At 50.8% G+C, this 27,417-nt stretch overlaps 1 protein-coding gene across 1 annotated transcript; it reads right to left on the reverse strand.

Moving 5' to 3' along the window:
- Nucleotides 1-27,018, reverse strand: ARHGEF26 (Rho guanine nucleotide exchange factor 26). Its single transcript, XM_040074434.2, has 14 exons — nucleotides 25,849-27,018; nucleotides 24,442-24,478; nucleotides 22,421-22,566; nucleotides 18,995-19,051; nucleotides 16,901-17,061; nucleotides 11,278-11,430; nucleotides 10,741-10,870; nucleotides 9,531-9,605; nucleotides 8,886-8,975; nucleotides 5,870-6,024; nucleotides 3,858-4,067; nucleotides 2,567-2,634; nucleotides 2,275-2,379; nucleotides 1-1,460 (listed from the first exon to the last, which is right to left on the reverse strand). Exons 1-14 carry the CDS (start codon nucleotides 27,016-27,018, stop codon nucleotides 1,318-1,320), a joined length of 2,700 nt encoding a protein of 899 aa, XP_039930368.1. The 3' UTR covers nucleotides 1-1,317.
- Nucleotides 27,019-27,417: the final 399 nt, after the last annotated feature.

Raw genomic sequence — 27,417 nt, forward strand, 5'->3', positions numbered from 1 at the left:
GTCCTATAAAATCATAGAAGTCTTTTCATTCCTGAAGAACTGTGTCCCACAATAGGAAAAATGAAAAATAACCTTTACAAAACATTACAGCATTTTTGGAAAAACTAGGTATGAAAAATATATACAGTGTATTAAAAAAATCTGAATAAAATTAATGTCTGGACTTATACATTCAGTAATGTGTTAAAACATCTGCAGGTACACAATAAAATTGTTAAAACAATTGCAGTATTTTTACTATGTTAAATAAGTCTTTGTTCAATTTACAGTTTCTCTTATTACTATTATTATAAATTAATTTGCAAGGCTGTATAACCACCGTCACACTGTCCAGGTAAGTATTTTTGTACAAAATTACTATCTTTCTAATCTAGTTTAAATTATTAGAGCGACACATCTTTACAAACACGCAATTCATTCACCACTCACATCAGCATCTTGCAGGATAAAAACCAGCATTCGTCCCCTTTGCAGAGGCTGGGGAAGGCAACAGGAAGAAAGCCTTGGACCTACAAGTTGTCCCCTCGTTTCTAGAGACGATTTCCACACTGCTGAGTCAGCAGCTGCTCCTCAGGAGGGAGGTTTTGTCACGCAGCCTCTCACGGCTCCCTGCTCACCCTGGAGTGCTCTGAAGCACTAAGTGCAGTGCAAGGCCGCAGCAGACACCCGAGGAAACCACCCCAGCAGCCCCTGCCCCCCTTGCAGCAGTTCCTCTGCAGTAGCACCCCCGTGCTGGGATGGGGCAGCAGCACCTGCTCTCGCTGTGGAACCGGTCTCTGGCTTTCAGAAATCCTTTGCCCACCGACCTTGGGGCCCTTGTGAGCAGCCTCAGGGAGGCACCGCTGCAGCTTCCTCGGGAGGTGGTGCCAGCTCTGCCTGTGCCAGGCCAGGGACAGCCTGCATTTGCTCTGGAGAGGTAGGACAGCCTTTACAAAGTGCAGAGCTGGGCACGGGAGTTCAGGTGCCACACAGGTGCTGACACGAGGGGAAGGGTCCCAAAGCCGTGTCTGGGGCTGCAGCACTGCAGCTCCTCAGAGCAGGACACCCCAGCACTGCTGCTCCCCACCAGCTCTGGGCTGGGGCTCCAGTGCCCTACAGAGTCCTGCTGCTGAAAATGAGTTCAGATGCTCAAACCCAGGCAGAGCGAGAGCGTAAGGAGGCAGGAGCTGCAGAGGAGTGCCGGACACTGCTGCAAGGTGCTGCTGCTGTGGCCGGGGCTCAGCTGGGAGCTGTGGGAGCCAGCGCAGAAGGGAGGGCGAGTCGCAGTGTGCTGGCCTGTGGCTCTGCTGGCGCTCAGGGGCTGGGGCGAGGACCAGGCTACACGTTGGTTTCCAGCCCCAGCAGGCGCCCCATGCGCTCCATGTTCTTGTCCAGGGTGGCCCTGCAGGTGATCTCCTTGGCACACTCCGAGGGGAACCAGCCCCTCTGGCCGTCGCGGAGCCGCTCCCCCTCGCACCAGCCTGCAGCAAGGGACAAGAGTGACACCTCTGCAGCTGCCCCCAGCCCTGCCTGCGGGCACTGAGGGCACCCGGCCCATGGCCATCACATACATTCTGCATTTGCCTCGACTGGCACTCACGTACCAGTTTAGGGTAGCTTTGGCCGATGTTTTTAACGCAGCCAGACTAGGAAAAAATGGTATGTGCGAAGTATTGCACAATTTCGCCAGCTTTTTTGCCATTCAACTATCGTTCGAAATAATGCTATAGTACCATTGTAATCTGAAGAGAGCAATGCAGCACAAGGGACAGGATCTCTGATTTCACAACTAATTGAGCAACAGCAAGTTAGAATTTAGTCCCTCAAGTACTGACAGTGTCCTGCATCCCTGAGCCAGCACTTGGTGCTATCAGTGCAGTTGTGGGCAGGTCTGGGCAAGAATCACTTTGATCTTGGGATATTTGATCCTGTGGAAAACCTCAGCAACGACTCTGTGCCAGAGCTGTAGCAGGAAAGCCCAGGCTCTGGCTCAACAGACTGGGGATGTTTCTCTTGGACAACCCTGGCACTCACTGGAATGTCTGAGCTCCGTGGTTTTGGACAAATTCAATTTCCTATTTGTGGACACCTCCCATGCCAAATCTGGCCAGCAGCCACGTTCTACAGCTGGTTGTATCTGCTGCTTCCTTTAGAAACCTGAACCCCAATGCTAACATTTTCCTTGGAAGCTGAACTTTTACTCACTGCAGCCCTGTGCTAACAGGAAACAAGTTTGTATAGTTGGATCCCCCTGCAGAGGTGACAAATGGTACTGACAGCAAAATCCTCACTCACCATCATTCACTTTTTGATAAACCAAAACGACATCAGCGACTTGGAGAGCGAGCTCATCGGCCTGCTTGGCTGTGTACGTCCTGATGATCTCCACCTGCGCCAGTGCTGGGGAAGGAGTGAACCAGGCTCAGTTAAACCAGTCCCAGGGCAGGGGCTTTTATTACACCACCGTTTATTTTAAAACTTTCCACTTTCCCCATCGCTTAGGGCAGCTGCAGCCCACCCCAGCCCCCGGCCCCGCTGGGAGCTGTTCCCCTCGGAGCACTCCCGCGTCCCAGCAGCTGTGACTTACTGGTCCTGTCCGTGTGGTGCCCGTCGCTGTCCTGGCGCAGCGCCGTGATCCAGCGGGCTCTGTCGCTCCTGCAAAGCAGAACCAAGCGTCCTGATAATGCCCTGGAGAGTGGTGGGCACTGAGACTGCCTGCCCTTCTTCCAGTGCCAGTATCTCTCTCCAGCACTGTGAGTAACCCCTGTGTACCACCACCTCTGTATTCTCTACCTTCTTCACAGGGCGATACCAAGTTCTCACCTAACACTGCTACTTTTGTCCTTGGGACCACACACCACAGGAGATGGCAAAACAGGATCAAACTGTGCTGGGAATATTTGTGTCAGAGAAAAGAGTTCAGTTCTACCTGCGCAAAACTATTCCAAAGGCATGCTCAACTCTCTGAGACTGTTTGGCCTTGGAAATTCCCTTCCCATCCTTCTCAAAGGATAAGACTATAAAAATAGGTAACTTAAAATACAGGAATTCTTTTCAGACTCTTGCTCTGAGTGACGATCGGCTGGACCGCTATTTATACTGCAAACAGCACAGAACAAATCAATAATAAGTCTACAGAACAAGATGTCTTTTCATAGAAAGCCCAGACAACTAAATATGTCCTGCATTTTCTCCCCAATAAAACTGCATTTCCAAACAAGTCTGAATCATCTCCTGCCTTCATAATGAGATCTTTAATAGAAAGCACTGATGATCTTCAGTTCCTTTCATGGTTATTCTAAACTTTGAAAGCCAACCTAAAACTATCGATTTTTCCAGGCAGGGACATGTCTGGAGTTCTCCCTTTCATGCGTCTGTCCCGCCTCCAGCTACCCCCAGAACAAACGAACTCTTTCAGTGCTGGGAGGTCGTGTGGCAGTTGATGGCACACGTACAGCCAGAGCGGCACTGGCCGCCGCTGGTTTTGGAGGCAGGACACTCCTCAGGGTGCCCGGGAGAGCGAGGAGCAGGGCTCCTCCTGCATTAACGCTGCACCGTGCAGCCATCACCACCATCAGAGCAGCCTGGGTGTGCCTGGGGACACCGCTGTGCCACGGCCTGGTGCACAGCCCCACGGTGACACCCACCCGGCAGCGCTGACCCTCGCGGCGAGGGGCCCGAGCACAGGGCTGGCCCCGCACAGGAACCTGCCCAATCTCTGCAGCCAGGCTACTCGAGGCCTTACCCACCAGCTTAAATTAATAAACCAGAGTAAGTACTAAAAATAAATAAATAAGTATTTACTACTTTGGGCAGGGCAGGAGGAGCAGCCCGTGGAGACAATCAGGTGAAGAAATCCCTGAAGTGACCGTACTCACTGAGTCTCTGCTCCCAGGAGCAGCTCCACCCTGTCCCCGGCGTGGTTGCTGAGGAGCACGAGCCTGAAGAGGTGGGATGCGGAATTCCGTCCGGAGTGGAGCATCCCGGCCGCGTTCTTCCCGGGAGAGGAGCAGGGCTCCTCCCCGTCACAGGGCAGCACCAGCAGCTGCTCCCGCAGCGAGTACTCGGTGACGTTGTAGCTCTCCTCACTGCAGGGCACGGCCAGAAGGAAGAAAACACCGGTTAAGGTTTAATCTCCCGTTCAGTTTGTCTGGAAGCAGCTGCGGTCACAGACACAGATCTAACACCACGCCAGACCCAGTTCTTCCTGCACCTTCAGCTCCACACAGGGGTAAACAACTTCTGCCAGTGGGTTTGGTGAAACACAGAGCTCTAGCTCAGCTCTCGGGGTACATTTTCAGCCATGTTCTGTGAAATAAACACTGAGATGGCTTTGGGTTCTTTCTGCAGAGCAGCTTTGTGCACCCCCAAACGATGGACACCAAACACGCTTCCAATGGAACCAATCCTGCTCAGATGCTCTGATGGGTTTTGGTTTCTTTGGGCAAGTTTGGGGATTTTGGGGGTGGGTTTTTTTTTTTGTTTTGTTTTGTTGTTGTTGTTGTTGTTGTTTGTGTTTTTTTAAAGAAGCCAGTTCAGTATTTTAGTCTGAGTAACTCCTTAGCCAAGGGAAGAACTGGAAATCCCAGCTGGGAGTGCTGCCACCACTACCTGGGAATCTTGTGTCTGAAAAAGAAATGTGTCTATGCATTTCTGCAATGAATAATAAATACATTTCTTATTAATTCATCAGCTAGTCTGCACATGTGCACAGCTAATCATAACAGCATTTCTTACTAATTAATCAACAGATAAACCTTTACAAATCCTTCCTACTCACTTCCATCCCACAAACCCGCTGGATCAGACTCCTGCTGAAGGGAATCCAAACGCATGCAAAAGCAGTGAGTGCATTTCCCACGAGTCCCCTGGAGTCAATACTGCTGTGATTTCCCCCACCCTTCACCCCGTGCCCCAGCCCAGCCCACAGCCAGGTGTGTGTGAGCAGGACGGGGCTGGCCCTTCCCAAGCAGCAGCCACATCTCGCTTGGCCTCTCCCCAGGATCCAGCATCCCCACACCTGCTGGCACTGACTGCTCCTCTCAAGACACTGCATCCGTGCTTGGCAACTTTTAATGATGGAAAAAAAAATCAGATTGTGTCTACACACAGCAGGGGCTACCAAGGACAACTGGCAGAAGAAACGTTCCCAATAAACGAAAAGCTGGGCAGTGGGGAAAAGCAGACTGTTATCCCTCTTCAAAGCCTTGCACACATCCCAGGTCCTGGGGAGCAGCCCCGTGAATGGAGAGCCCTTTGCTCCTCCTCTGCAGTAGGTCAGAGCCACAGGCACCCAGCATTTCCAGCACAGGAGCTGGGGCAGAGCCGGGCAGTGGCTGCTGGGCCAGGGCTGGGGATGAACTCTGGGTAAAGCCCCAAGGGCAGCCCCAGAAATGCCCATTTTTAGCACAAAGTGAGGAGAGATGTCTTAGTGTGATGTTAAGGATCTTCTGAGATTCAACTGCTCAAGGGAAACGGCAAACATTCAACCCCAAGCAGCAACAAACATTTCTGTCCACTGCTGTGGTGCCATGGAAACACCCTGGGTGGGAGCAGGGCTCACCCCGAGCTCCTGCCCAAGAGTGGCACTTGGGCAGAGGGAGCTTCGTGCTCCTGCAATTGTGGGAAGTATGGAGGGGACTTTATCCTTCCCAAACTTCTGTCTTTGCTAGGGCATTAAGAATCATCTCTTTAATTCATTTGACAATTTGGAATCTTAATTGTGCTTGCCAAAAGTAAATCCTGTTTAACTAGCAGTTACTTGTTATTTGTAACCCATGACAGAGGCTCAAATAACTCCTGAACTCATTCCACAGCCAGGATCATGTTAAAAGTCACTGTGATTCAAGGACTGAACACAAAAGCAGTTTTATACTGGTGAAGCTCTTACCTCTTCTTCTTGGTGATGATGAGGACATCGTTGAAGAGGAAGAAGTACACCTGCTGCTTAGAGGTTCTTTTGGAAAAAAGTCCAGTGTCTTCTACATACGCTGTTAATTCACCCCTTTTCACCAGCCACCGTGAAGAGGAAACCAATGGAAATGGCTGCAAGGCAAGAAAATCACATTGCAATCCTTCCAAATTAGAGAAGTCTTAAAAAACAGACAACAGAGTACGATCCATTTGGGGAAAATGCTTGAATAAACTCAAAGCTCAGAGATTACAAACACAAAGAGGTTACCCAAGTTTAAGGGACTCCATCATTGCTGCAACACACAGGTAGCAGCTGCACATACCTGGGAATCACTCAGGCACCTGTCATCGCTGCTCATGGAAAATGGAAATGAACAGACCTGACTGATCACACCGGGGATGGAACAGACTGAGGCCTCCTGAGGGCACAGAGCAAAGCCTGACTTCAGGAATGTGTCTGCAGGGTGAGACTGGCTCCTGAAGCACGTGGGGACACGGGAGTGTCCTTGGTACCTCACAGAGGTGACATTCCCTGAGCCCGTGTCACCTGGGAAAGGCGGGCAGGGCTGTACAAACCTTCCTCGCCTCCTTCCTCCCACACCTCTGCCCATGGCCCTGCTGTCCTCACTGGGGCTCCTCAAGTGTCTCCCTTACCTGTCAGGCTTTACTGCAAATGCCTAACTGGGGATCCTCCAGCGCACGGGGATGGAGCAGGAGCTCCCTTTCTCCCCAGGTCAGGGCCAACACCTGCAGCAGCTGCACCAAAGCCCCAGAGGATCCGAGCTGCCTGATGTGAAGACTTGCCTTTCTTAATCCAAACTACTCCCAGCTGCAGGAGACACAGAGCCCACAGGGGGCCTTTTGCTCCTCTGGGCCAGGAAGATGGAGGGAGATGTGGGACTGTCCTGCTCACGCAATCCCTCTGAGGCTGCCCTGAGACAGACACTCCAGGCAGACCAAGGTCCACACTAATGAACGCAACTCTCTGTTTCCCCCCCATTTAAGCACTCTTCACGTGCTTTTAAAAAACATTTCTTCATGCAGTTTGTCAGCTGCCTTCCCCATTCTGCATGAGTTGGCTTTTTGTACCCGTTAATCCCTTGGCCGAGCCAACTGCAGCCTGCCTGTACCTGCTGAGCCAAACCCAAACCCAGCGCTGGGACGGACCTCACTGCTGGAACAGCAAACACTGACTCCCTAAAACAAACCCCCCCTGCTTCTCTCCTGCAAAAGATGCAAAATTTAGGAACAAAAGCTGCTGAAACTTAATTAAAAATTTAATTCTGCAGTTAAACCATGTACACAAGTACATGAGATTTGAGTCACTTCCCTTGGGCTCCCATGAAGTTCTCCACAGTTACATCTAACAACATAATAAACAAATCTCCAAAACTCTGTGAGGCTGGGCAAGAAAAGAAATACTTTAACTAATTTATAATGGCTATAAAACAGAATTCCAGTCCCATGATGATTGGTTTACAAGCAAAAAATACTTTTTAAAAGTTCTATTTGAGGATGAACAAAAAGTTCCTCTAATCTGTACTCCAAATGAGTTCATCCCATTTTTCTAATTGACTCTCTTCCAGAGGCAGCTTGGTTTTAGTTTAATTTTTCCTTAATTGCCAAAGGAGCAAATCACGTGCACCATGTCCCTGCTGCAGAAGAGACGCTCTCAGAAGTGAAAAATGCATTTAACCAGAGCAGGGCTTCCCCACCCTGGGGCCTGAGGGGCTGCAGGGCTGGGGCTTGGATGCACCAAGGGAAATCTCACACAAAAGCACAGAAAGACAAAGCCCCCAGGCTGCTGCTGCTGCTGCCACAGCACTGGAGGGATGGACAGGGAGGGATGGGGACAGGGAGGGATGGGGACAGGGACAGGGAGGGATGGGGACAGGGACAGGGAGGGATGGGGACAGGGACAGGGAGGGATGGGGACGGGGACACGGAGGGATGGGGACAGGGACACGGAGGGATGGGGACAGGGACAGGGAGGGATGGGGACGGGGACACGGAGGGATGGGGACGGGGACACGGAGGGATGGGGACAGGGACACGGAGGGACAGCCAGCACATCCTGTCGGGGAAGGTGAGGGACTCCAGACCCCGAGGGACTGCTGGGGTCTGAGTGGAGCCACAGAGCAGCTCAGCCCTGACACTGGGCTGGACTTGCTGCAGACTCCAGTCTGTTACCACCCGGCAGGAAATGCTCTGGTGTCACTTGCCCAGAAGTGTTGTATTTGTTGCTGCTGTTGCTATAAGCAAATATTATTACTTTCAAGTTTGAGACAAAGTTTGAGAATGAAAATACTTTAGGCAAATTGAAAATGGCTTTTTGGAGGCAGCACTTGCCCCAAGCCTGACCCAGAGCTTTTAAAACCAAGAACCAACTTCCACTCACATCCCTGATAATGAAACAATCTTCTCCCAAAAGAATCCTCATTGCGCAATGGTATCACACATCGATTACAGAAACCGCATTGTAGCAAACATTGAATAGAAACAACAAATGTTCTTGAAGAAAGTCCAATAAACCTCCCCTACCTATGACTGGGTCTGCTGTTATTTCCCATGAAAGACTGATGGTATAGGAAGTTTTTAATAGAAACTGGTGATATCCCACCCTTAAGGGGAAGGACAGACACTCCCTCAGATCCTTCCCTGGCCTGGAAGTGTTTTCCCAGGCACACCTTTCCCATCAGGTACATAAGCAAATCTCAGCACTGAGCAGCAGCCTCTGCCCTCTCTCCTAATGCCAAAATCCTCGCAGCAGCTTTATCTTTACATCAAAGAATACTCTTCACTCAGTATTATTCAAAATCCCTTGTGCTGTAGAATCACCTTCTACTAAAATTAAAATACCTGACCACAAGTTTTAATTTCCGTTGTGCCACAAGAGATCACTTCTTTGCAAGAATCACTGCGGGACGCGACCGTGCTGGGAAAGCCGCACGGATCAGCGTCCCGAGAGGTCAGGAGAACGATCCTCATCCTACCTTGATTTTGAATTCCAGCTGGGAGTTAATCGTGTACATCATCTCTGTCCTCTCCATCTTGCGGGCGCCCTCATTGCACAGACGCACGAGCTGCAAAGGAGAGAGGGGCTGAGCGGGGCCGTGGCCTGGAGCCTCCAGCACGAACTGCTGCTGCCCTGGCAGGGCTCTGCCGCGGGCACAAAGGGCCAGCAGGGCCACGGCCACCTCACCCTGGCGTCTGCAGGGCCACAGTGACGGCGGCAGCGAGCGGCGCTGGCACCGCTCCACATCCCTCACCCCAGGGATCCCTCAGCACCCCGCAGCTTGTGAGTCTCCAGAGGGAACAAAGGGGCAGCCCAAGTTCTGGCTGAGCAGGGCCTCTGCTCTGATCCAAGCTGATGATCAGCTCCAAACACACCCTCCTCCCAGCTGGATTAACTTCCCACTGCTCCCACACACAAACCCAGAACCACCACGCTATCATCCAGTCTGGGATCTTTTCCCAAGTGGGAAGAGCAATTCTGTACAAACCAAATCCCCAGCACCCTTCCATAAATACCACAATGCAGACCTTTTACGCTTCAGTGCTCTGCCTGCCTGCATTATTTCTGCATGGAAATCATCCATTTTCCCCTGGAAGTACACAGGAATAACTTGAGAACGTACCTTGCTGACTTCTTTCAGAGCCTGCTTGCAGTTCTCGTATTTTGCTGAATCCTTGGGGGTTTTCTGGCAAATAGTCTGAAACAAAACATCAGATGCTTCAGAGGACCAAGCAGCAGCGATTGCAACCCACAGAGATTTCACATCGTAACTGAAATCCAGGAGCTGAATCACAGCTGTGGACTGAAATAAAGAGGGAGCACGGGTCACTTGGTCACACTAAGGAATGCCTCCCTGGAAAGGTCTGGGAACAAAGCGATGCTTTGCACCTCTCCAGACCAGGTTTACATAACCATCTCCAAACAAAAACCAAAACTGAAAGAGTGGGAAATAAAATGCTTGATATGATTGTTTAGATTGTTTCAGCCAAAGAAGGGAAGGAAGTGTAGGAAAGAAAAACCCAAGAAGGGGCAGGCACTCCCAATGACACACTGCAGGAATACTGGATTATTATTCCATTTTTTACCTAGCATTGTACTGCAGGGAAGAGAGAATCCAATGCCTGTGAATGAACTAACTGTCCAGGTGATCAAATTCATCAGTGCTCAATTTAAAAATATACACAACAAAATGATCAGTTCTGTTTCTAGCTCTCACCAGTGCTGGAACCTGAGCCTGATCACAATCTGCACTCCTGCTTTCAGTCCTGGCCCCCTGACTGAAATAGCCCAGCTCGTGGTGTGAATTCTGCCTGACAAACACTCCCTGGCACTCCCAGCACTCTCTGAGTCCCTGTCAGTGCACAGGGAGGGACAGCTCAGTGCCACTCACACACAGTGAGTGTTCCACACTCACACAGTGCCACAGCTCCCTCGGGAACGGAGTCCATCCCCCAGGTTCCCAAGGGCATTCCCTGCCAAAGGGCTCTCACCAACCTACACGACAGCAGGTCTTGTTTTCCAGCTGCAGGGTTCATTTCAATCCTAGCACCACATACAATTCCTCTGCTGGTTCCTTCTGAGTTTCAGAACCATTCTGACCCTTTACTGTACAATTTTCCTATTAGAACATCCAAGTATTTAACTTGTGAATGGGGGAGCAGGAGGGCCCAGTCCCAGTCACAAACAAATGCAGCAGGAATCCAGAATGCACAGCCCAGGACTGGTGTAAGGGAGAAGGCACGGGGAGACTGGAGAGGACCAGAACCGAATATGAGAAGATGTTATCAGTGCAAGAAGAAGCAGCAAGGAAAGAGGGGAGTAGGTGTTCTCACATCCATCAGCAAGGGGAGGCGAGTGACTCTCTGCATGGGGAGGATGAGGAAGGAGAACATGGGCAAATTCCGGCAATCCTTGTGGGACTCGATCCGGGACAACACCTCCTTAAACGCTGGGTTTGTGGCTCTGGGGAGAGAGAGGATGAAAGAATTCAATGGTGTGTTTTACCACACGATTATGCAAGTTGGTAATTTTAAATAAACCATTATTTTATAAAAAAGGAAGTGCGATTTGCAGGAGTCAGACCACCCCAGCCTGCAGCTTTATTCCCTCGGATCCAGCAGCCCCAGCACTGACATTAAACCCCAGGAGCTGCCACCCCTGACCGTGAGGGCAGACCCAGGTGTGCCACAGGGCCACTGCCACGCTGTGACACTGAAGTGAGGCATGTGAGCCAGGACCTCTGGCAGGACGGGGCTGTGCAGCTCCCGGAGAGGGAGGTGCCCACGAGGGACAGCCCAGCCTGGCTGGGAGGCACAGCTTCAGCCCGAGGGGCAGGCCCAGGCCTGGCAGGGAGGCTCTGCCGTGCTCACAGCAGTCTCTGCAGGGTGCGCTGCTGATACACCTCGTTGGTGCAGTACTTCACGTAGGGGTCGAAGGTGGAGCCCGCGTGCCTCGCCACGATGTCACTGATGTCATCGATGAAAATGTTGTTCTGGTGCCTTGCCTCGAGTTCTTCAAAGAACCTGCGGGTTAAAACAACTGCTCACTTTTACATGCAAATAGCATCTTTCTCTCCCAAGGCTGACCTGACACAAGGCACAGCACTGGGCCGGTCTGTGCCAGGGTGAGGCCATCCCTCCCTTGGGTGGGAGCGAGAGCAGGACACAGCCCAGGGCGCTGCTGGCCCCTGGCAGCTCGGCAGCAGCGCTGGCACGGGCACTTCCCACTCTCCCAGAGCCACAACCAAACCACATCACTGAGCTGGTCAGACCAGAATTTCCAGAACTGGCGTTGGAAAAGAAATTAAACGACTTCAAACACACATTAACACATTTCCTCTTGCAATTAAAGGCAGCGTAGCACCAGAAGTGCTCGATGGAGTACGGGCATGTGCGGCTGCTGAGCCGAGGACAAAAGCCATGTGGAGCAGGGCACGGTGCTCCATGTCCTGCAATCCTCCGCTGGAACCAAACACGGACTGGAAACGCCGAAAATGGACACAGAACCCAAAATCCTGAGCTGGCTCTTCCCCTAACCGTGCTCGTTCCAACAGCGTCCCTGCTGTCTGTGCTCTGTCCCATGGGTGAGTCTCTCTGGCCACTGGAAGCCTCCCACTGCTTTCTGCATTCCCCAAGTTCCCAAAGCACCTTGATTTCCGTGCTCCTCGCTGGCAATCCCCCGCTGTCTGGGGTGGAACAGCTCACAGATCAGCTCTGCAGGTCACCCCTCACACACGAAAAGCTGTCCTGGCTGCAGCCCTTGTACGCCAGCATTCACAGCCCTGAGTCAACAAGCTCATTAAAAAATTCTCATAGAGCACACAAAACATTAAGGAAATACTTCAAACACATGAGCTCACATTAAGCTCCAGTATTTTGAAATCTGCTTCATTTAATTTCAGCCCTTTATTCAATTTTCTCATCACTAACAGCGGCTCTTCAAATCTGCCACCATTTTTCAAGTGATGCTCTCCAGAGTTTGCTTTGCAAACACACCTCAAACATGTGAGAGGAGCAGAACAGGATGAACAGCAACAGGGCTTAACTAAATTCTCTCACTCTCCGGGAGTGCTTAGAAGCAGCTGCTGCACTGAGTGGCTGCCAGGCTCTCTCCGGGTCAGCCAGAGCCACGACAATCAGGTGGATTTTGGTCTGGTTTGGGTTTTGTTGTTGTGAAGTTCTGGCACAGTAAGTGCAGAGGGACTGGCTGGTACACAGGGCTCTGCCTGTCAGAATTTGTTATGGCCCTGCCACTGCTGAAGGCAGAGGCCTCAGCACCCTCCTGTCCCACACACAGCCTCTTCCAAGGCACTGTGAGCTGTCACTGACCCGTCCTGTGCTGTGGGCTTGGGGTTAGTGTCAGGAGCAGCCCCAGGGGGCACAAAAATAATGAAATGACATAAAGAAGAGCTGTAAGTGTGGAGTCTGCAGTGTCTCAGGAGCCACAGCAGAGCCCCATCCCACACTGGGATTTGTTTCTCTCTGCTCAGACATGTTTATGGCTGGGAGAACTTCCCGATGCTGCCAATTCACTTTGCTGAGGAAATGAGGAAATCCAACATTTCCTGCTGTGTTATGGCACACTGACAAGGTGTTGGACCCTGCTGGGCCACAACTTCCACCTTTAGAATTCATCTGGTGCTTCATCAGTGACATCATCAGGGACAGTCACTGTAAGAGCAGTAAAGATCTGGGAGGGCAGAAGACAAAGAAAAGAAAAAAGGGAAAAGAGGGACAAAGAGGAGCAGCATCTCACAGTCCCATAAGGAAATCAAAGTTTGAATCAAACGTTGTAGTTTTCCACATCTCATCTGCTAATTATTAGATACAATCAATGAACCAGACACATAATAGATCCTTTCACTTACAGTTTTAGGATAGATTGTGCCATAAAGCTCAGGACTGAGGGATGGAATGATTCCATTCAATTTAACCAACAAGGAATTTGCTGTGATGTGTGCAGCTTTTTTTGCTGAATGTCAGAAGGATTTACTTCAAATATCTCTTTGTTAAATCCAGGATCTTTCTGGTTAAAGTTAGATCCTGTTAACAGAAAGTCCAACAGCATCATAGGACAGAATTTGATTTCCCTGATCTTGCCCTTGCTTTGTTTAGAAGAACCATCCACTCTGCAACACTCCAGAGGGCCAAGGGCCAAATTCAGAAATGCAGGTTTAGCTCCAGGGACAGAAACCACTGGAGTGGCAGCAAGCAGAATTCAGCTTCTTCCCTCTGGAGACAGGAGCACCAGAGTAACAACTGCCAACTTGGGATAACTTCAGCTAGAAGTAAGAGATATTTCTGATTAACCTCTCCAAGCTGACCCTTCTCATCAGGAAGAGAATCTGAACATTGGCAACATTATTGTTATTTAGCGGAGGGGAGGGGGATTTAAAACAGTAAAAATGGGAAAATAGTCCTATTTCCACAGAATCTTTACACTGAAACAAAATTGGGTTTTACCACAAAAAATGTCTGGAGAGAGGGTGATTAAAGTGCAGAACTGAAATCAGTTTGTTTGGTGAGTTCCCACACTCTCAATAATGGAAACCAACACATAGCTACACACACAAATATAACACCTAACCCTGCAAACTCACAGCCCATAAAACACCTTTTCCTGGGCAATGTCCAGGAACAGCTGCAGAGCCCAGCAGGAGCAGCTGAGCCTGCAGCCTGTTTGTTCCCTCTGTGAGCAGCTCAGGGCCAGCCCTCGCCCCAGGGCTGTCCCACTGCCTTTCCAGCTCTTTCCAGTGCTCTGGCAGAAATCCAGGGCCAAGGAAAGGCCACAGCAGCCCTGCCCAGATCTCCTGGTCCAGAGAGATTCCCCAGACAGCAGGAAGGTGCCCACAGCACCTGGCCAGAGGTTGGACTGCAGGACAATAAACGTTCATTCAGGCAGAAACTGCACCCAGGGACACTGGGACAAGGAATGGGAACGTCCTGGATAAATCATGAACCTATCACAAGCACAGTGTTCACATTCTGTGATTAAGAGAGAGCAGGCACTTCCCTCATTTCCCTGTGACTCCTCCTGGGGAGCTGTGCCCCCACTTGCCTGTCTGACCCTGGCACTGATGTCTCAGACCATTCCTGACTCATTCCTGGCCCAGCTCCTGCCCAGGGCTGGAACAGGGGGAGTTTGGGCTCCGAGCTGCACATCACACCAGGGCCATGAACTCCAGCTCTGAAGCCACCTTGCAGGAGGTTTCCATAAACACACACAGCACGAGCTGCACAGATCACTCATCTCCACTCCCCTCTGTCAGAGACATTCCAGAGAGCTCCCAAAAGCAGAGACAGTCTCTGCTCTCTGCATTCTGCTTCCAACAAAGGCAGCTTTGTTCCCCCAGGAATGGCCCTGTCAGGCACCACTGGCCTATCCTGTGTTACTGGAGAGTTTCCATTAAACATCTTCCAAGTCGAAGTTCCTAGACAGAGGCTTTGAGCAGTTCTGACTAAAGGTTTTTCTAAGGTATTTTTATCAGCTCAGGTCCTTCAGCTCACCAAACTTTTATCCAAGCAACCAAAACCACTGGTGACTTCACTCAAACTCAGGTTTTGTAGTAAGCAAAGGCTGCTAAAAATACAGCAGAATGGGACAGATGCTCCATTTTATAACAAAAGGGATTTGCTACTTCGAAACACCTTGAAAATGGAAAGCAACAGTTTGGAGATATCGAGCTGGGATCTGGTTTAAAATTGCTTCCATTATTTAAACAAATTACTTTGCTCAAAGGCAGCACCAAGTTTTGTTTTAGTTTAACAGTATTGCAAAACTTGGGAAAGAAATTATGTTTTCATTCAAGTTTAAAAAGGAGTTATGACTTCTGATTTTACCCCAAGTCATAAAAAAACAAGTTCTTAAGCCATGAGACTCCACAGACAAGAAATAAGATTATAATTCTAGGCTAGTGTGGTATTTTTCCACTCTTTTTTTCTCCTCTCCCTCCCACTTCCTTTGAAGACTATTAATCACAAGGGATGTAAGGGTTCCCCTGAGAGTACTGCTCTCCCCACCCCCATTGTGCTTTCACACCTCACACTTCCTAAGGAATACCTGTAAAAGGAACTTTGCCTTGAAAATAAAGACTTGGGAAGCTGCCCTCCCCAACACCAGCGCTGTCACCCGGGGGTGGCTCTGGGGCCACACAACCCCCAGCCCCTGGCAGAAGACCTCAACTGCAAGAGACAAAGCCGGGGGGAGAAAGGAAGGGTTCCCAAATCTTCTCCTGCTCCATAGCTCCTAAACTGGGTTTGCACTGGGCACAGCACATCAGCCTCCAGAAAACAAGATCTAACGGTTGCTGCATGAACTTCAGAAGACAAAAGTCAAACTGCTGCACAACAGATGTCAAATTCCACAGACTTTGTGGTGTCTCAGAGAAAAAAGCCAAGAAATGACTTTACCATGACTGGGAACACAGAACTTCACAAGTTCCACCAAGGTAAATGAGGGTTTAATGCTAAAGAATTCACAACTTCGCAATTTCTACAACTGGGACAAAAGAAGGGGAACAAAATAGAAAACCATTTGGAATCCTTGCTCAGCCTCCAGCCCCCCTTGTGCAAGGAGGCCAATATTTCTGTCCCACAGGTAAAGAGATCCATGTGAAGCTGTGCAGAGCCACAGCTGAGACCACTCAGCACCTTCAGGGGCCACCAGCATCCTTCAGCCACTGTGCTCACTTCAGACTGGAAATCAGGGATAAGAAAAGCAACACAGACATTTCGGTGCTGTAGTTATGTGCATAATCCACCTGCTGCTGTGAATGCAGAACCAATTGCAAGGAAGCAAAGCCCATTCAGCAACTTTTTGAAAGAGTGTGAAGTACTCTGAGAGCACATACATATGCATGGATCAAATACCAGTGCAGTAATTACCAGCCATGAACAAGACTTCTCTGCATTTCTATCATGTCAGATCTGCCATTTCCTCCTCTCCAGGCACTGTCTGTGGTGTCTGTTTCCCTCGAAGCAGCTGCAGACTGAAGGAAGGTGCCCCAGAGCAGCAGCAGGGCACAGCAGCTCATGTGGCAGCAGAGGCAGGCCCTGGTGCTCGCTGTGACAGCCCCAGAGCACAGAGCCCCCAGGAGAGCCCCTCTGCACCACCGCACAGCCAGCCAGCCCCCCGGGGCAAGAATGAAACTCCAGCCCACATTTAGCAGCTCAGCACGGCACACCAAGCTTGAGCTGAGGCACTGCAAGGACCGGGTCTGAACGCCTGCTCAGCACTTAGCTCAGACCTGTTCCGATTTGAAGGATGCTGATTTCCACTCTGTGCTTTCCTTCCCTCCCTGTTTCCACAGACACAAATTCCAGGCCAGCCCTGCTCACACTCCTGTGCACACCTGCCACCTGTGCTTCCAATCTCCAAACCAGCAGGAGTTTTGGAAGAAATGGTCACCAATAAAATTAATCAGCTTCCAAAAAGAAACCTGCTGTCACGTTTAAGGATGTACAGTTCTGTTAAACACAGAAATGCCAGGCTTACTTTTTGCTTGCTTCATAAACATCCGTGATGTTGGAGAAGAGGTGGTGGCTCTCTGTTTTGGTCATTGTGAGGCTCAGTTCCCTGGAATTTTTAAACATCCGGATCAGAATCTCCAGGCTCAGCAAATAGGAGTGCTCAGAAGATATCACCTCAAATATTGCCTACAAAGTGAGGGGGAAAAGAAGAGACTTAATAGTGACAGTTTAAATCAGTGCGTGACACATTTTTTTAGCCAAAATATGCACAGAGATCCATCTCACTAACATACTCTGAAAGATGGGATGTGTATGAAGACAGGACTTGGACATTAATCAAGGCAGAAGACAAACAAATATATTTTTCTGCAGTGACAATGTGTATATTATAACTATAAAATAATCTAATAGGCTGTAAAAAGCAATTTAAAGAACAGATAAAGAATAAAGGATGAAAGGCAGTTTAAAAGAAATACAGCAAAACCATGAATTGGTAATGTAACTACAGCTTAAAAATATTTATTTAGGCTCCTACTGAAAGAATTGGCCTCTAAAATTCAAATAAAAACCCTCAGGCATGAAAACAGTTTTGGTAACATTAAAGACTTTACATTTAAAAGGCATCGAAAGAACTTGTTCTTTTTGAAAGGATGCAAGCGTGGCTCCAGGAAACACAGACTAAAGGCCCCTAAAGGACATGACTGAAATATATTATACGCCTTGTGTCAAAAGCCTCCCAGCAGGAGGAGGCTGAGCTATGTCCTGAAGGGCACGAAGATGCTGGGGCAGGTAATGCTGCAGGCTTCCCTGGGGAGGGACACACCTGGAGGAGCCGCAGGGACACAGCCCAGGCCAGGCTACAGCTCTCATTCCCCTGCACAAAGCCCCTGCAGTGAGGAAGGAGGGCACAGCACATGAAGAGGGCACAAGGAGCAAAGGGGGAAGGAGAGCAGATGAGGAGGGCACAAGGAGCAAAGGGAGAAGGGACAGTGGATGAGGGGAGCACAAGGAGCAAAGGGGGAAGGAGAGTGGATGAGGAGGGCACAAGGAGCAAAGGGAGAAGGGACAGTGGATGAGGGGAGCACAAGGAGCAAAGGGGGAAGGAGAGTGGATGAGGGGAGCACAAGGAGCAAAGGGGGAAGGAGAGTGGATGAGGGGAGCACAAGGAGCAAAGGGGGAAGGAGAGTGGATGAGAACACAAGGAGCAAAGGGGGAAGGAGAGTGGATGAGAACACAAGGAGCAAAGGGGGAAGGAGAGTGGATGAGGGGAGCACAAGGAGCAAAGGGGGAAGGAGAGTGGATGAGAACACAAGGAGCAGAGGGGGAAAGGAGAGTGGATGAATAGGGCACGAGGAGCAAAGGGGGAAGGAGAGTGGATGAGGGGAGCACAAGGAGCAAAGGGGTAAGGAGAGTGGATGAGGAGAGCACAAGGAGCAAAGGGGGAAGGAGAGTGGATGAGGGGAGCACAAGGAGCAAAGGGGGAAGGAGAGCAGATGAAGAGGGCACAAGGAGCAAAGGGGGAAGGGACAGTGGATGAAGAGGGCACAAGGAGCAGAGGGGGAAGGAGAGTGGATGAGGAGAGCACAAGGAGCAGAGGGGGAAGGGACAGTGGATGAAGAGGGCACAAGGAGCAGAGGGGGAAGGGACAGTGGATGAAGAGGGCACAAGGAGCAGAGGGGACGGAGAGAGGACAGACAAGCAGGCGGTGCTGCTGCCAGCAGGGAGGCACTGCCCTGCTGCAGGGACCAGCTGCCTTCCAGCAGGCACGCGGTGCCCAGCGCTGCTCACAGGGCAGGTACAGCCCAGGGGCTCTGTAAAAGCTGCTCTTTGCTCCTCACTGCTATCAGAACTCACACGCCACCTCCCCTCTCTGTGAGCTGCAGGTTAATGTCACCACCTCCCCAGGGCTGCCAGGCTGCAGCTGGGGCAGGGAGTACCCCAGGAGCCCCCGGCATGGACACAGGCACCTCAGCACACACTGGGCTCATTTTTTCTCCCTGAGGAGAGAGGACACCTCACTGGAGGGCAGCAAGCCAAGCAGTGAGCTCTTCTCAACAAGCAGAGCGCTGAGCCAGGTGTGCAGGGAGCCCTGAGCAGCCAGCCCCAAAGCACAGAGTACCTCCTGTCTCTTCCTTTCTTCCTGGCTGATCACCTCTGACAGTCCATTCTTCTTCACCTAAAAAACAAATCAATCGATAATTTTATTAGCTTTTGTGGGAAAATGTTATTAAAAAGAGATACAGGACTATCAAAACCTAGAAAGCAAAGCACCAAGGAGGGCCTGGCTGTGGGAGCTCTGAACACAGGACCCAGATCAGGAGGGACACCAGGGCAAGGGGGGAAGGGCCGCAGCAGCACTCATGGAAGGCTCTGTTCTCCCTGTGGAGCACAGGCACATCACAGACACGAGACCTCACACCCATTTGTGTCAGTCTTCTCCAAAAGCTCCTAACATGCTATCACCAACAGCTTTCTCTTCTTGTTCCACCTGCTCCCTGGAATCTTAAAGGATATATTGTTCCTCATTTTATTCCTGCACACCAGGCCCTGCAATGCAGAAATAAGGAGGTGCCACGCCAAAGTGCAGACTCGCAGGTAAATGCCTGTGAAAGTAACATCAACATTCCAGTGTGGGAGCCACTGTCCTCTGGAACACAAGTCCCAGACTCCCACAGCACCATAAGCAGACACTTGTGGATGCCGAGCAAGAACTAATTAGAAGTCTGTCTATCAAACAATTAAAGTACATTTTAATCAGCAGCCTGAAAGCTTCAGAGAATTCCCAAGGAAGTGCACGGGCACTGAAAGGTGCAATGTCAATTTTCTGGATGCAGTGGCAGAGTTTTCAAAAACACACCAACACAGGAAATACCTACGGACACATCCCCCAGATTTCAGTGCTCCTGTGAACACAGACACTGCCAGTGCCCAGGGAGCCCATGGCAATGCTGAGTTCATGCTCCAAAGTGCAGCTGGGCTTCGTGGTCACTGCTGTCACACGTGGGTGTGTCCCACAGAGTACACACCAATTCATGGTACATGAACTCACGCCAAGGGCCCAGCCTTACACAACAACAACGCTCCCAAAAGACAGAGGCTGCTTTGGCCATTTCTGCCAAAGAAAATTCAATACCTAATGACATGTCCAAAACATTTAAACTGAAATAACCTAAAAAATGCCACAGTTGTGATACTAAGCAAACAAAAACTTCATTTAAGCTAGGAACATGAGCAGAAGGAAGAGGTCCAACATCACTGCTGTCATCACACTGGACTGGCTTTTCCCCAGCAATGACTGATTCAGCCACGGAGGTGAGAAGCGAAGGATGAAAGGACAGGGGAGCTCTGGTTAGGGACAAAACTTCCTTCAAAACAAGGAGGTGCTGAAGGGGGGGAACTCACCAGAAATCTACTGCATGGCTGCACTGCACCCAAAGTGACAATAAACCATTTACCTTGGGGAGATAAAGGGGAGCCAGTGCAGACATCAGCCCTGACAGCCCCAGACAGTCACTCAGGGGTCTGGGCTGGTGCCACGGGGGGACGCAGCCCTGGAAAGTGACCCTGGGAGTGACCCTGGGAGGAGACAGCCCTGGAGAGTGACCCTGGACAGTGACCCTGGGAGGACACAGCCCTGGAGAGTGACCCTGGACAGTGACCCTGGGAGGACACAGCCCTGGGAGTGACCCTGGGAGTGGCTCCGGACAGTGACCCTGGACAGTGACCCCGGGAGTGGCTCTGGACAGTGGCTCCATAAAGCCATTGACAGCAGCTCATTTTTACATGAATGGGGAGCCAGTCACAACCCAGATCAACACATGTGAATACACTCCAGGAAGACAGAGCAGCCTTTTTTACTACTGTTATCATAAAGAATTTGACAGCTCCATACCTGAAGGGCACTACCCCTCAGCCACAGGTGGCTGGAGCTGCAGCAGCCCAGGGAAACCTCCTGCAGAGAGAGGGGATCCCTCTGCATCTGCCCTGGCTTTCCCAGCACAGGCACTGCTAATAAACACCAAAAATTATCCTCCTCCTTTCCTAGCATATGCTGAAACCCAGGACTGACATCTTCCAGCTGACTTCCTGTGACAACTCCAGACTCGCTTTTTAACTTTTTAATACACATCGACAGCATGTAATTTTCCAGAGTTATAAACACAGTCACTACGAGTCTCAGATTCCCAGATTTTGTTTTCTCCACACTCCACCTTTTCCCATATACTCCCCACTCCCCATCCTATAAATCAAATACAGACAGTGCACAAGTTTCTGTGTGAGCAGCAGTAAAGAACAAGTTGGTTTCTGTAAGTGAAGCACACACAGAACAGTTCTCCTCCTGAGATGGTCTTCATGCTATTTTTGTCCCAAAAAAATTAGTGTTTTGAAATTATCATTATTATTCCTAAATAGCATTCCTTCCAAAATACCTCAGCTGTTGAAAATTTAACTGCTAGTTTGCCCAGAGGCAGAAAAAACAAATTGACTTCATTATAAACACTTTTTTTTTTTTTTTTTCCAACATGAAGCAGATGAACTATATTTTAAGTATTTGATTGTTGGAAAAAGAAAATTAAAACACATCTTTTCAAAACCCCATTGTCTTGCCTTCTTTATAATTACTGAATCAGAGAGATTCATCTTTCAATACTTGGAATTGCAAAAGGTCATTAGCATCGGTAAGACAGCTCTGCTAATCAGATCATCTAATCAGCCTTTGGGGATCTCCCTGAGGCTTAATCCCTCATTTATTGGGATATACAGAGCTGATGGTCAAATACTGCAGGTGATCTTGTCATGGCATAATCTCTCTAATGCCAGAGATGAGCATCTACAACAATCTACAAGTTACAAACAACCCCAAACCCTGCATTTTAGGGATATCCCTCCAGAAACCACAGAAATGATCAATGAATGACCACACAAACACAGAATTTTTATGGTTCCTTCATTCCCAAATCACACATAGGAGAAAGAGCCGTGGCAGTATCAGCTGGTGTCAGTAATTGGTCAGGTTATTAGCAGGGAAGGCAGTGAGACTGCAGCCCCGATGAGAACAGCTGAATTTACTTTGTTTAACGCTGCTGCTGTGCCAAAGCCCTGCAGACACTTCCCAGCCTGTGCAAGGGACAGCGCAGCACCACCAGCTCCGCTTCTCAAAATGCTTTCCATTAAACATCTGCACTCGAGTCAGCTCAAGAGCTGGGGTGCAGTGATTTAGAACAATTCAGCAGCAACTTGTCTGTAACTAACTGAAGCCTTTCTTTAGTATAATTCACCCTTTTAGTGAACTCACACAACCCATTTTTTTAATGACTCAGTAAAGTTGTGCCTTTGCCAAACACAGGACTCTAAAATGAACTTGGTTTCATTGTTTTTTATGTGAAACAAAGACCAGTAACTGACTGGGACTTCCATGTCGTTCTTATGAGATGAAAAAGAGGGTCACAAATTTCAGCCAAGAACTCCAGCAGCAAGTAAGAGAAGACTTTGCTTCAGCCCACCCTGAGAACCTGTCCCTGGCCACACAAGGATCACAACTCACCACAGAGAGCTGACTCCACGTCGACCTCAGGGGCTTATAGTGAAAAACAACCTTGTCATCCAACTTCTGCTCTTGGGGCTCAGACTCCTCATCAGAATCTATGTCCAGAGCTTTTTCCTTATAGTTCTGATATAATACAGCATTTTCTGTCAAATAACAACAGCATGTCAGTCATTGCTACAAAGTTAGTTTAGCTGCTCTCATAAAAATTTAAAGTAACATTTAAACAACAAAAGAAACCGAAGTGTCACTGTGCTGTTCACACTCCATGAGACAAAGATAGCAACTGATTTGGGCTGGACAATGGTGCAGTACAGTGACAATGGATCACTGTACCCAAAGATCCTCCCAGACCGAATTAAAGAACAGATGTGGCCTTTGTCAAGAAAAAAAAAAAAAAGCAAACAATTTTTTCTTCCTTGGTTTGCTGTACCCAGTTCTGTAATTAACCAGCAATTAGAAAATGGGACTGTGTGTCAGTGGAGCAGTCAGTGCTCTGCAGGTCTCACTATTACCATGTCCAGGAAAAGCACCAACCCTTCTGTCAGCTCTAAATACTGTCTTCACATTTCACTGTTTCACAATTTCAGAGATCTGAGATTAGAACTATTCCAAATAGAAAGTTCAAAGCCTGTGTGAGTAAGCCTGAGACCTATGAACCTTAAGAGCAGATAGACCCATCGTGTATTTGAGCTGTGCCATCATTAATTCAGCACTATCAGTGGCAAAGGAACACAGGCGTGGAGCACTCCCGCTGCTTCCCAACCTCCCTGGCCACACATCCCTGGCAACAGCAACAGCAGCGGCCAAGGACACAAATTCAACAGCACACAAACCCACAGACAAATGAAGCCATTAGGCAGGCGGGCTCTGAAAGGTACTTTTAGATGGGCCAGCTTTGGATAACATCCAGTCTTCCCCGACAAGGGAAAGGGGAACTGAAGTGGAAGTTTGGCTGCTGCAGGCAGGGCCCCAAGCCCTGCAGTCCCACACCTCCTGGGGGGCTCTGTCCCACCTGCTCACACCTACAGCCCTGCCCAGTGCTAGGCCAGGTGTGGCCTCTGGGGCAGTTCTTCAGAAGGGTCTCTAGAGTTTATCCACCTTGAACAGAGGAAACTGTTACAGCAACTGAATTGAGGGAAGCATTACAGAGCAAGTTATTAGCTGGGATCATCCAAGACAGAAAGGAGCCATTGGAAGAGAATCTAAAAACACCATTGGGAGATAGTGTGAGAAGAGATAAAAATAAAGAGTAGGAAAGGGGATGATGTTAGAGAACACAGTGGGAAGCTTTGAAAACAAACAAGAGGAAGGTAACACAGCAGCTGAGATGACCTCAAAGAGGCACTGAGCAGAGAAAAGCCAAGAGAGTAGCAGTTATTGTAACAGAACGTCTGTGGACTCATCATAGATGTTTTCATGTTGGAATACTGGGAAAAGCAGCAAACTTGGCAAAACCCAGAATTAATGAGCAACACAAAAATACAGCTCCACAGACTGTTTTTCTTACACTTATGTTTGAAGCCTAGGGAGCAAGAAAAGAAACTGTTTACAGAGTCCAAGGGTTCAGCCCAGCACCCTGAGCTGATGAGAAGGCAGAAGCAGCTGTGTGAACCCCCAGCCCAGAGTAAGGACTCAGGTGTGTGCTGCAGGGATGGCCCCAAAGCCAGGAGGGATCAGATGCCCTGCCCTGGGCAGAGCCCCACATGGAGGAGCCACTATGGAACTGCATGGAGCAGTCAGGGCTGAGGCAAACAGCCAACAGCTCACTTTCTGGGAGGGACAGGAGCTGAAGGGGAAAAGAAGCCCCTGACACACCTTTTTAATTTGCCACTTCAGAGTCTTTAAAATATCCCTAAGGTAAGTCTAGTGCCAAAATGATAGTGCCACATCTCAGTCACATTACTGAAGAACAAGGTACTGACTGAGTCTTTGACTCCATACAAAGGAAGTCTGCAAAACGACCCTGAGGTTCATTTCCCTGGGGAGTTATCAGCAAGTCTGGACAGAACAGGGCTCACCTTCCCCATCGAACGTCCCTTGTCCTTTCAGCATCTTCTGCAGACAATTTTAACAGAAAAGGGAGAGATGTTAGAAGGAGGAGATGCAAAATAATCACAGTAACAAGAATGTCTGTTTTAGTCAAGGCTTGGGCACCAAATCAACAGGCTCTAATCTGGAAACTTTGGATGTTGGACAAGAGTTCAGTAAAAACAACTGTGTCACCAGAGAAAGTGAAAAGCTGCTCCAGTTTCATTTCTCTCATGCCTTGTTTAGATGTATTTCCCCTGTGTTTCAAAAGCACACTACACTGGCTTGAGAGGGTTCAGTGAACTTGCAGCTCATCCCTGTGTCCCAGGGCTTTCGGCAGAGGCGCAGCACTGAGGCTGCCCGTCCACTCTGTGCAAACAAAAGCACTCGGAGCACTTCGTAAAGGAGCCTGCGGCGAGCACAACAAACCTCTGAAATGAAACAGCTGCTGTGGTGCAAAAACCCCAGGGCCCAAGAGCCTATTTAATAAAACACTACCAGCAGAGAACTCGGTGAGGACAGTGTCATGTCCTCCTATCTTAAACATAACTCACTGTTTAAGTCTACTACCAAACCAAACCACCCCACACTCTGCAGCTGTTCACAATTTCACCAATTTCTATTTCACCGCTTGCACTGTTCTCACAGAAGCATCCACTAGCACAACTTCAAATTGGCTGAAAACTGCCATAAAGCTGATAATTATTTTAAAATTGGCCTGGTGTACTTTTTTACACAGAAATGTATTAACACATTTCATATAGTAACAAGTTACATTTAAAATAAGGAAATACAATGTTACACTATGATAAGTAGAAGAATTCTATCAGTATGTCTTTATAATTTAATACAGTATCATTCAATGCAAGTCTTCTACGGGATTACAACCAAGATTTAAAAACAGGCACGCTGCTTTTACTTTCAGGCATTAAAATTAAAATACCCAAAGTGATTTCTATCAGTTTAAAAACTACTCAGTGATTTTTAAAAATACTTTAAAAGTAATGTCTCAGATAGAAAAGTGAGGGAGGAAGTTCATTTTTCTGTCTCTATTCTAGCCTGCAGACTTTATTAAGACAATGTCCCTTTTTTTTCCTGTTTACTCCTTTCTGGGACACAGGTTTTAAGCCCGTGCTTCAGTTGTCAAAGCTGGAGAATCCGGCAGGAAAGGCGAACGGGAGGCAGCCAGAAAAGGCTCTGAACCTCCTGGATTTCAACAGAGCCTGCCATCTCCAACACCTCACTTTGAAAACAGCACTTTTAAAACTCACAGTAGCTACGAAAAGTTTTGTGTTAGCAAAAAACCAAACTGAGAACTCCCAGCATCTACAGAAACCGCAGAATCAGCAGGCCACGCTCCCGGGGAGCCAACACCTCCACCCACCAGCACACCTTACCTTTATCCTCCCCAGGCTCGAGAACTTCTCTTTATCTTCAGCCACCGCTTTCAGGATGGGCTGGGACATTCTGTTTTTCTTGTTGCAGCTGTTGGAGCCGTCCAGGTCCACGCCGCTGACCACGGCCCGGCGGTAGGACGTGGAGCGCAGTCCGCGCCGCAGCGCGCCCGGGCCGCCCTCGGGCTCGTCCTCGGGGTCGCTGCCCAGGGACAGCCGGGGGGTTTCCACCAGGCTGCGCACCCTGAGGCCCCGCTCGTGGCCCGCGGGCCGGCTCTCGGCCAGGCTGCGGGGGATCAGCTGCTGCGAGCCCACCCTGCGCGCCGCGGGGCTGTGCGTGCTCAGCAGTGCGGGGGGCTCCGCGCACCGTCCCGCCGGGGGCTCGGCAGCCCTGCCGCTCCTTGGGGATCCCCCCGGCACCTCCGGGGGCTCGGCAGCCCTGCCGCTCCTTGGGGATCCCCCCGGCACCTCCGGGGGCTCGGCAGCCCTGCCGCTCCTTGGGGATCCTCCGGGCACCTCCGGGGGCTCGGCAGCCCTGCCGCTCCTTGGGGATCCTCCCGGCACCTCCGGGGGCTCGGCAGCCCTGCCGCTCCTTGGGGATCCCCCCAGCACCTCCGGGGCCCCGGCAGCCCTGCCGCTCCTTGGGGATCCTCCCGGCACCTCCGGGGGCTCGGCAGCCCTGCCGCTCCTTGGGGATCCTCCCGGCACCTCCGGGGCCCCGGCAGCCCTGGGGCACGATGCGGGCTGAGCACTGGCTCCGAACACGATCCGCTCCTGCTGCGGGGTCAGCGCGAGCAGCCCCACGGTTCCGGGCGGCCGCGGCCGGCGGCCCTGCCCGCTGCCCGGCGAGGAGACGGTGCCGTTGGCGGTCGAACCGACGGGGCTGTCCGGAGCCAGGGCGAGCAGCCGGGAGCGCCGCTCCGGGTCCGGCGCGGGGGAGCCCGGCGGCCGCACGGTGCCGTTGGACACCGATCCCATGGCCGGGCCGCCGGTGCCGGGCCGAGGCACGGAGAAGGCGCACCTGTCCTCCACGGGGAAGTCGGTGACGAGCACTCCGCTGGGGCTCTGGTACGACTGCGGCCGCGGCTTGCTCCAGGCGAGGGGCTGCGGGCGAGGGGTCGCTCGCCGCCTCCAGCGCGGCGCGGCGGGGCCCTCCGGGGGCTGCCCGGCCATGGCCGCCCGCCCGGCGCCGCTCGCCAGGGAGGCGGGCGCGGAGCGCGGCTCGGCCGCCGCCACAGCCCCGCCGGGCGCGGGGCCAGCACGGGCTGGGCCGGGGGAGGGCCGGGCACCACCGCCCCGGGCACCACCGCCCCGCTCCCGGGGCCGCTCCCGCCCCACCTGCGGCTCGGCTGGGGGCGGGCGGAGCGGCGCTTCCGCCGCCGGCACGGCCCCTGGGCCCGGCTGGCCCCGTCCCTCCCTGCCCTGCTCAGGTAGCGGGGGCCGTGGGCTGTGGCTGAGCTCTCGGCAGAGCCGGGCTGTGGGTGAGCTCTCGGCAGAGCCGGGCTGTGTCCGGGCTGTGGGTGAGCTCTCGGCAGAGCCGGGCTGTGTCCGGGCTGTGGGTGAGCTCTCGGC

The sequence above is a fragment of the Hirundo rustica genome, chromosome 10, assembly GCF_015227805.2.
Source record: "Hirundo rustica isolate bHirRus1 chromosome 10, bHirRus1.pri.v3, whole genome shotgun sequence".
Lineage (NCBI taxonomy): Eukaryota > Metazoa > Chordata > Aves > Passeriformes > Hirundinidae > Hirundo > Hirundo rustica.

Excerpts from the sequence above, each read along its gene's own strand:
- ARHGEF26 (XM_040074434.2), bottom strand. The coding sequence starts at position 27,018 with ATGGCCGGGCAGCCCCCGGAGGGCCCCGCCGCGCCGCGCTGGAGGCGG. Across the intron at positions 9,606-10,740 it reads GCCTCCCCTTGCTGATGGAT|ACTATTTGCCAGAAAACCCC; the intron begins GTGAGAACACCT and ends GTTTTGTTTCAG. Across the intron at positions 2,635-3,857 it reads CTCCTGGGAGCAGAGACTCA|GAGCGACAGAGCCCGCTGGA; the intron begins GTGAGTACGGTC and ends TCTGCTTTGCAG.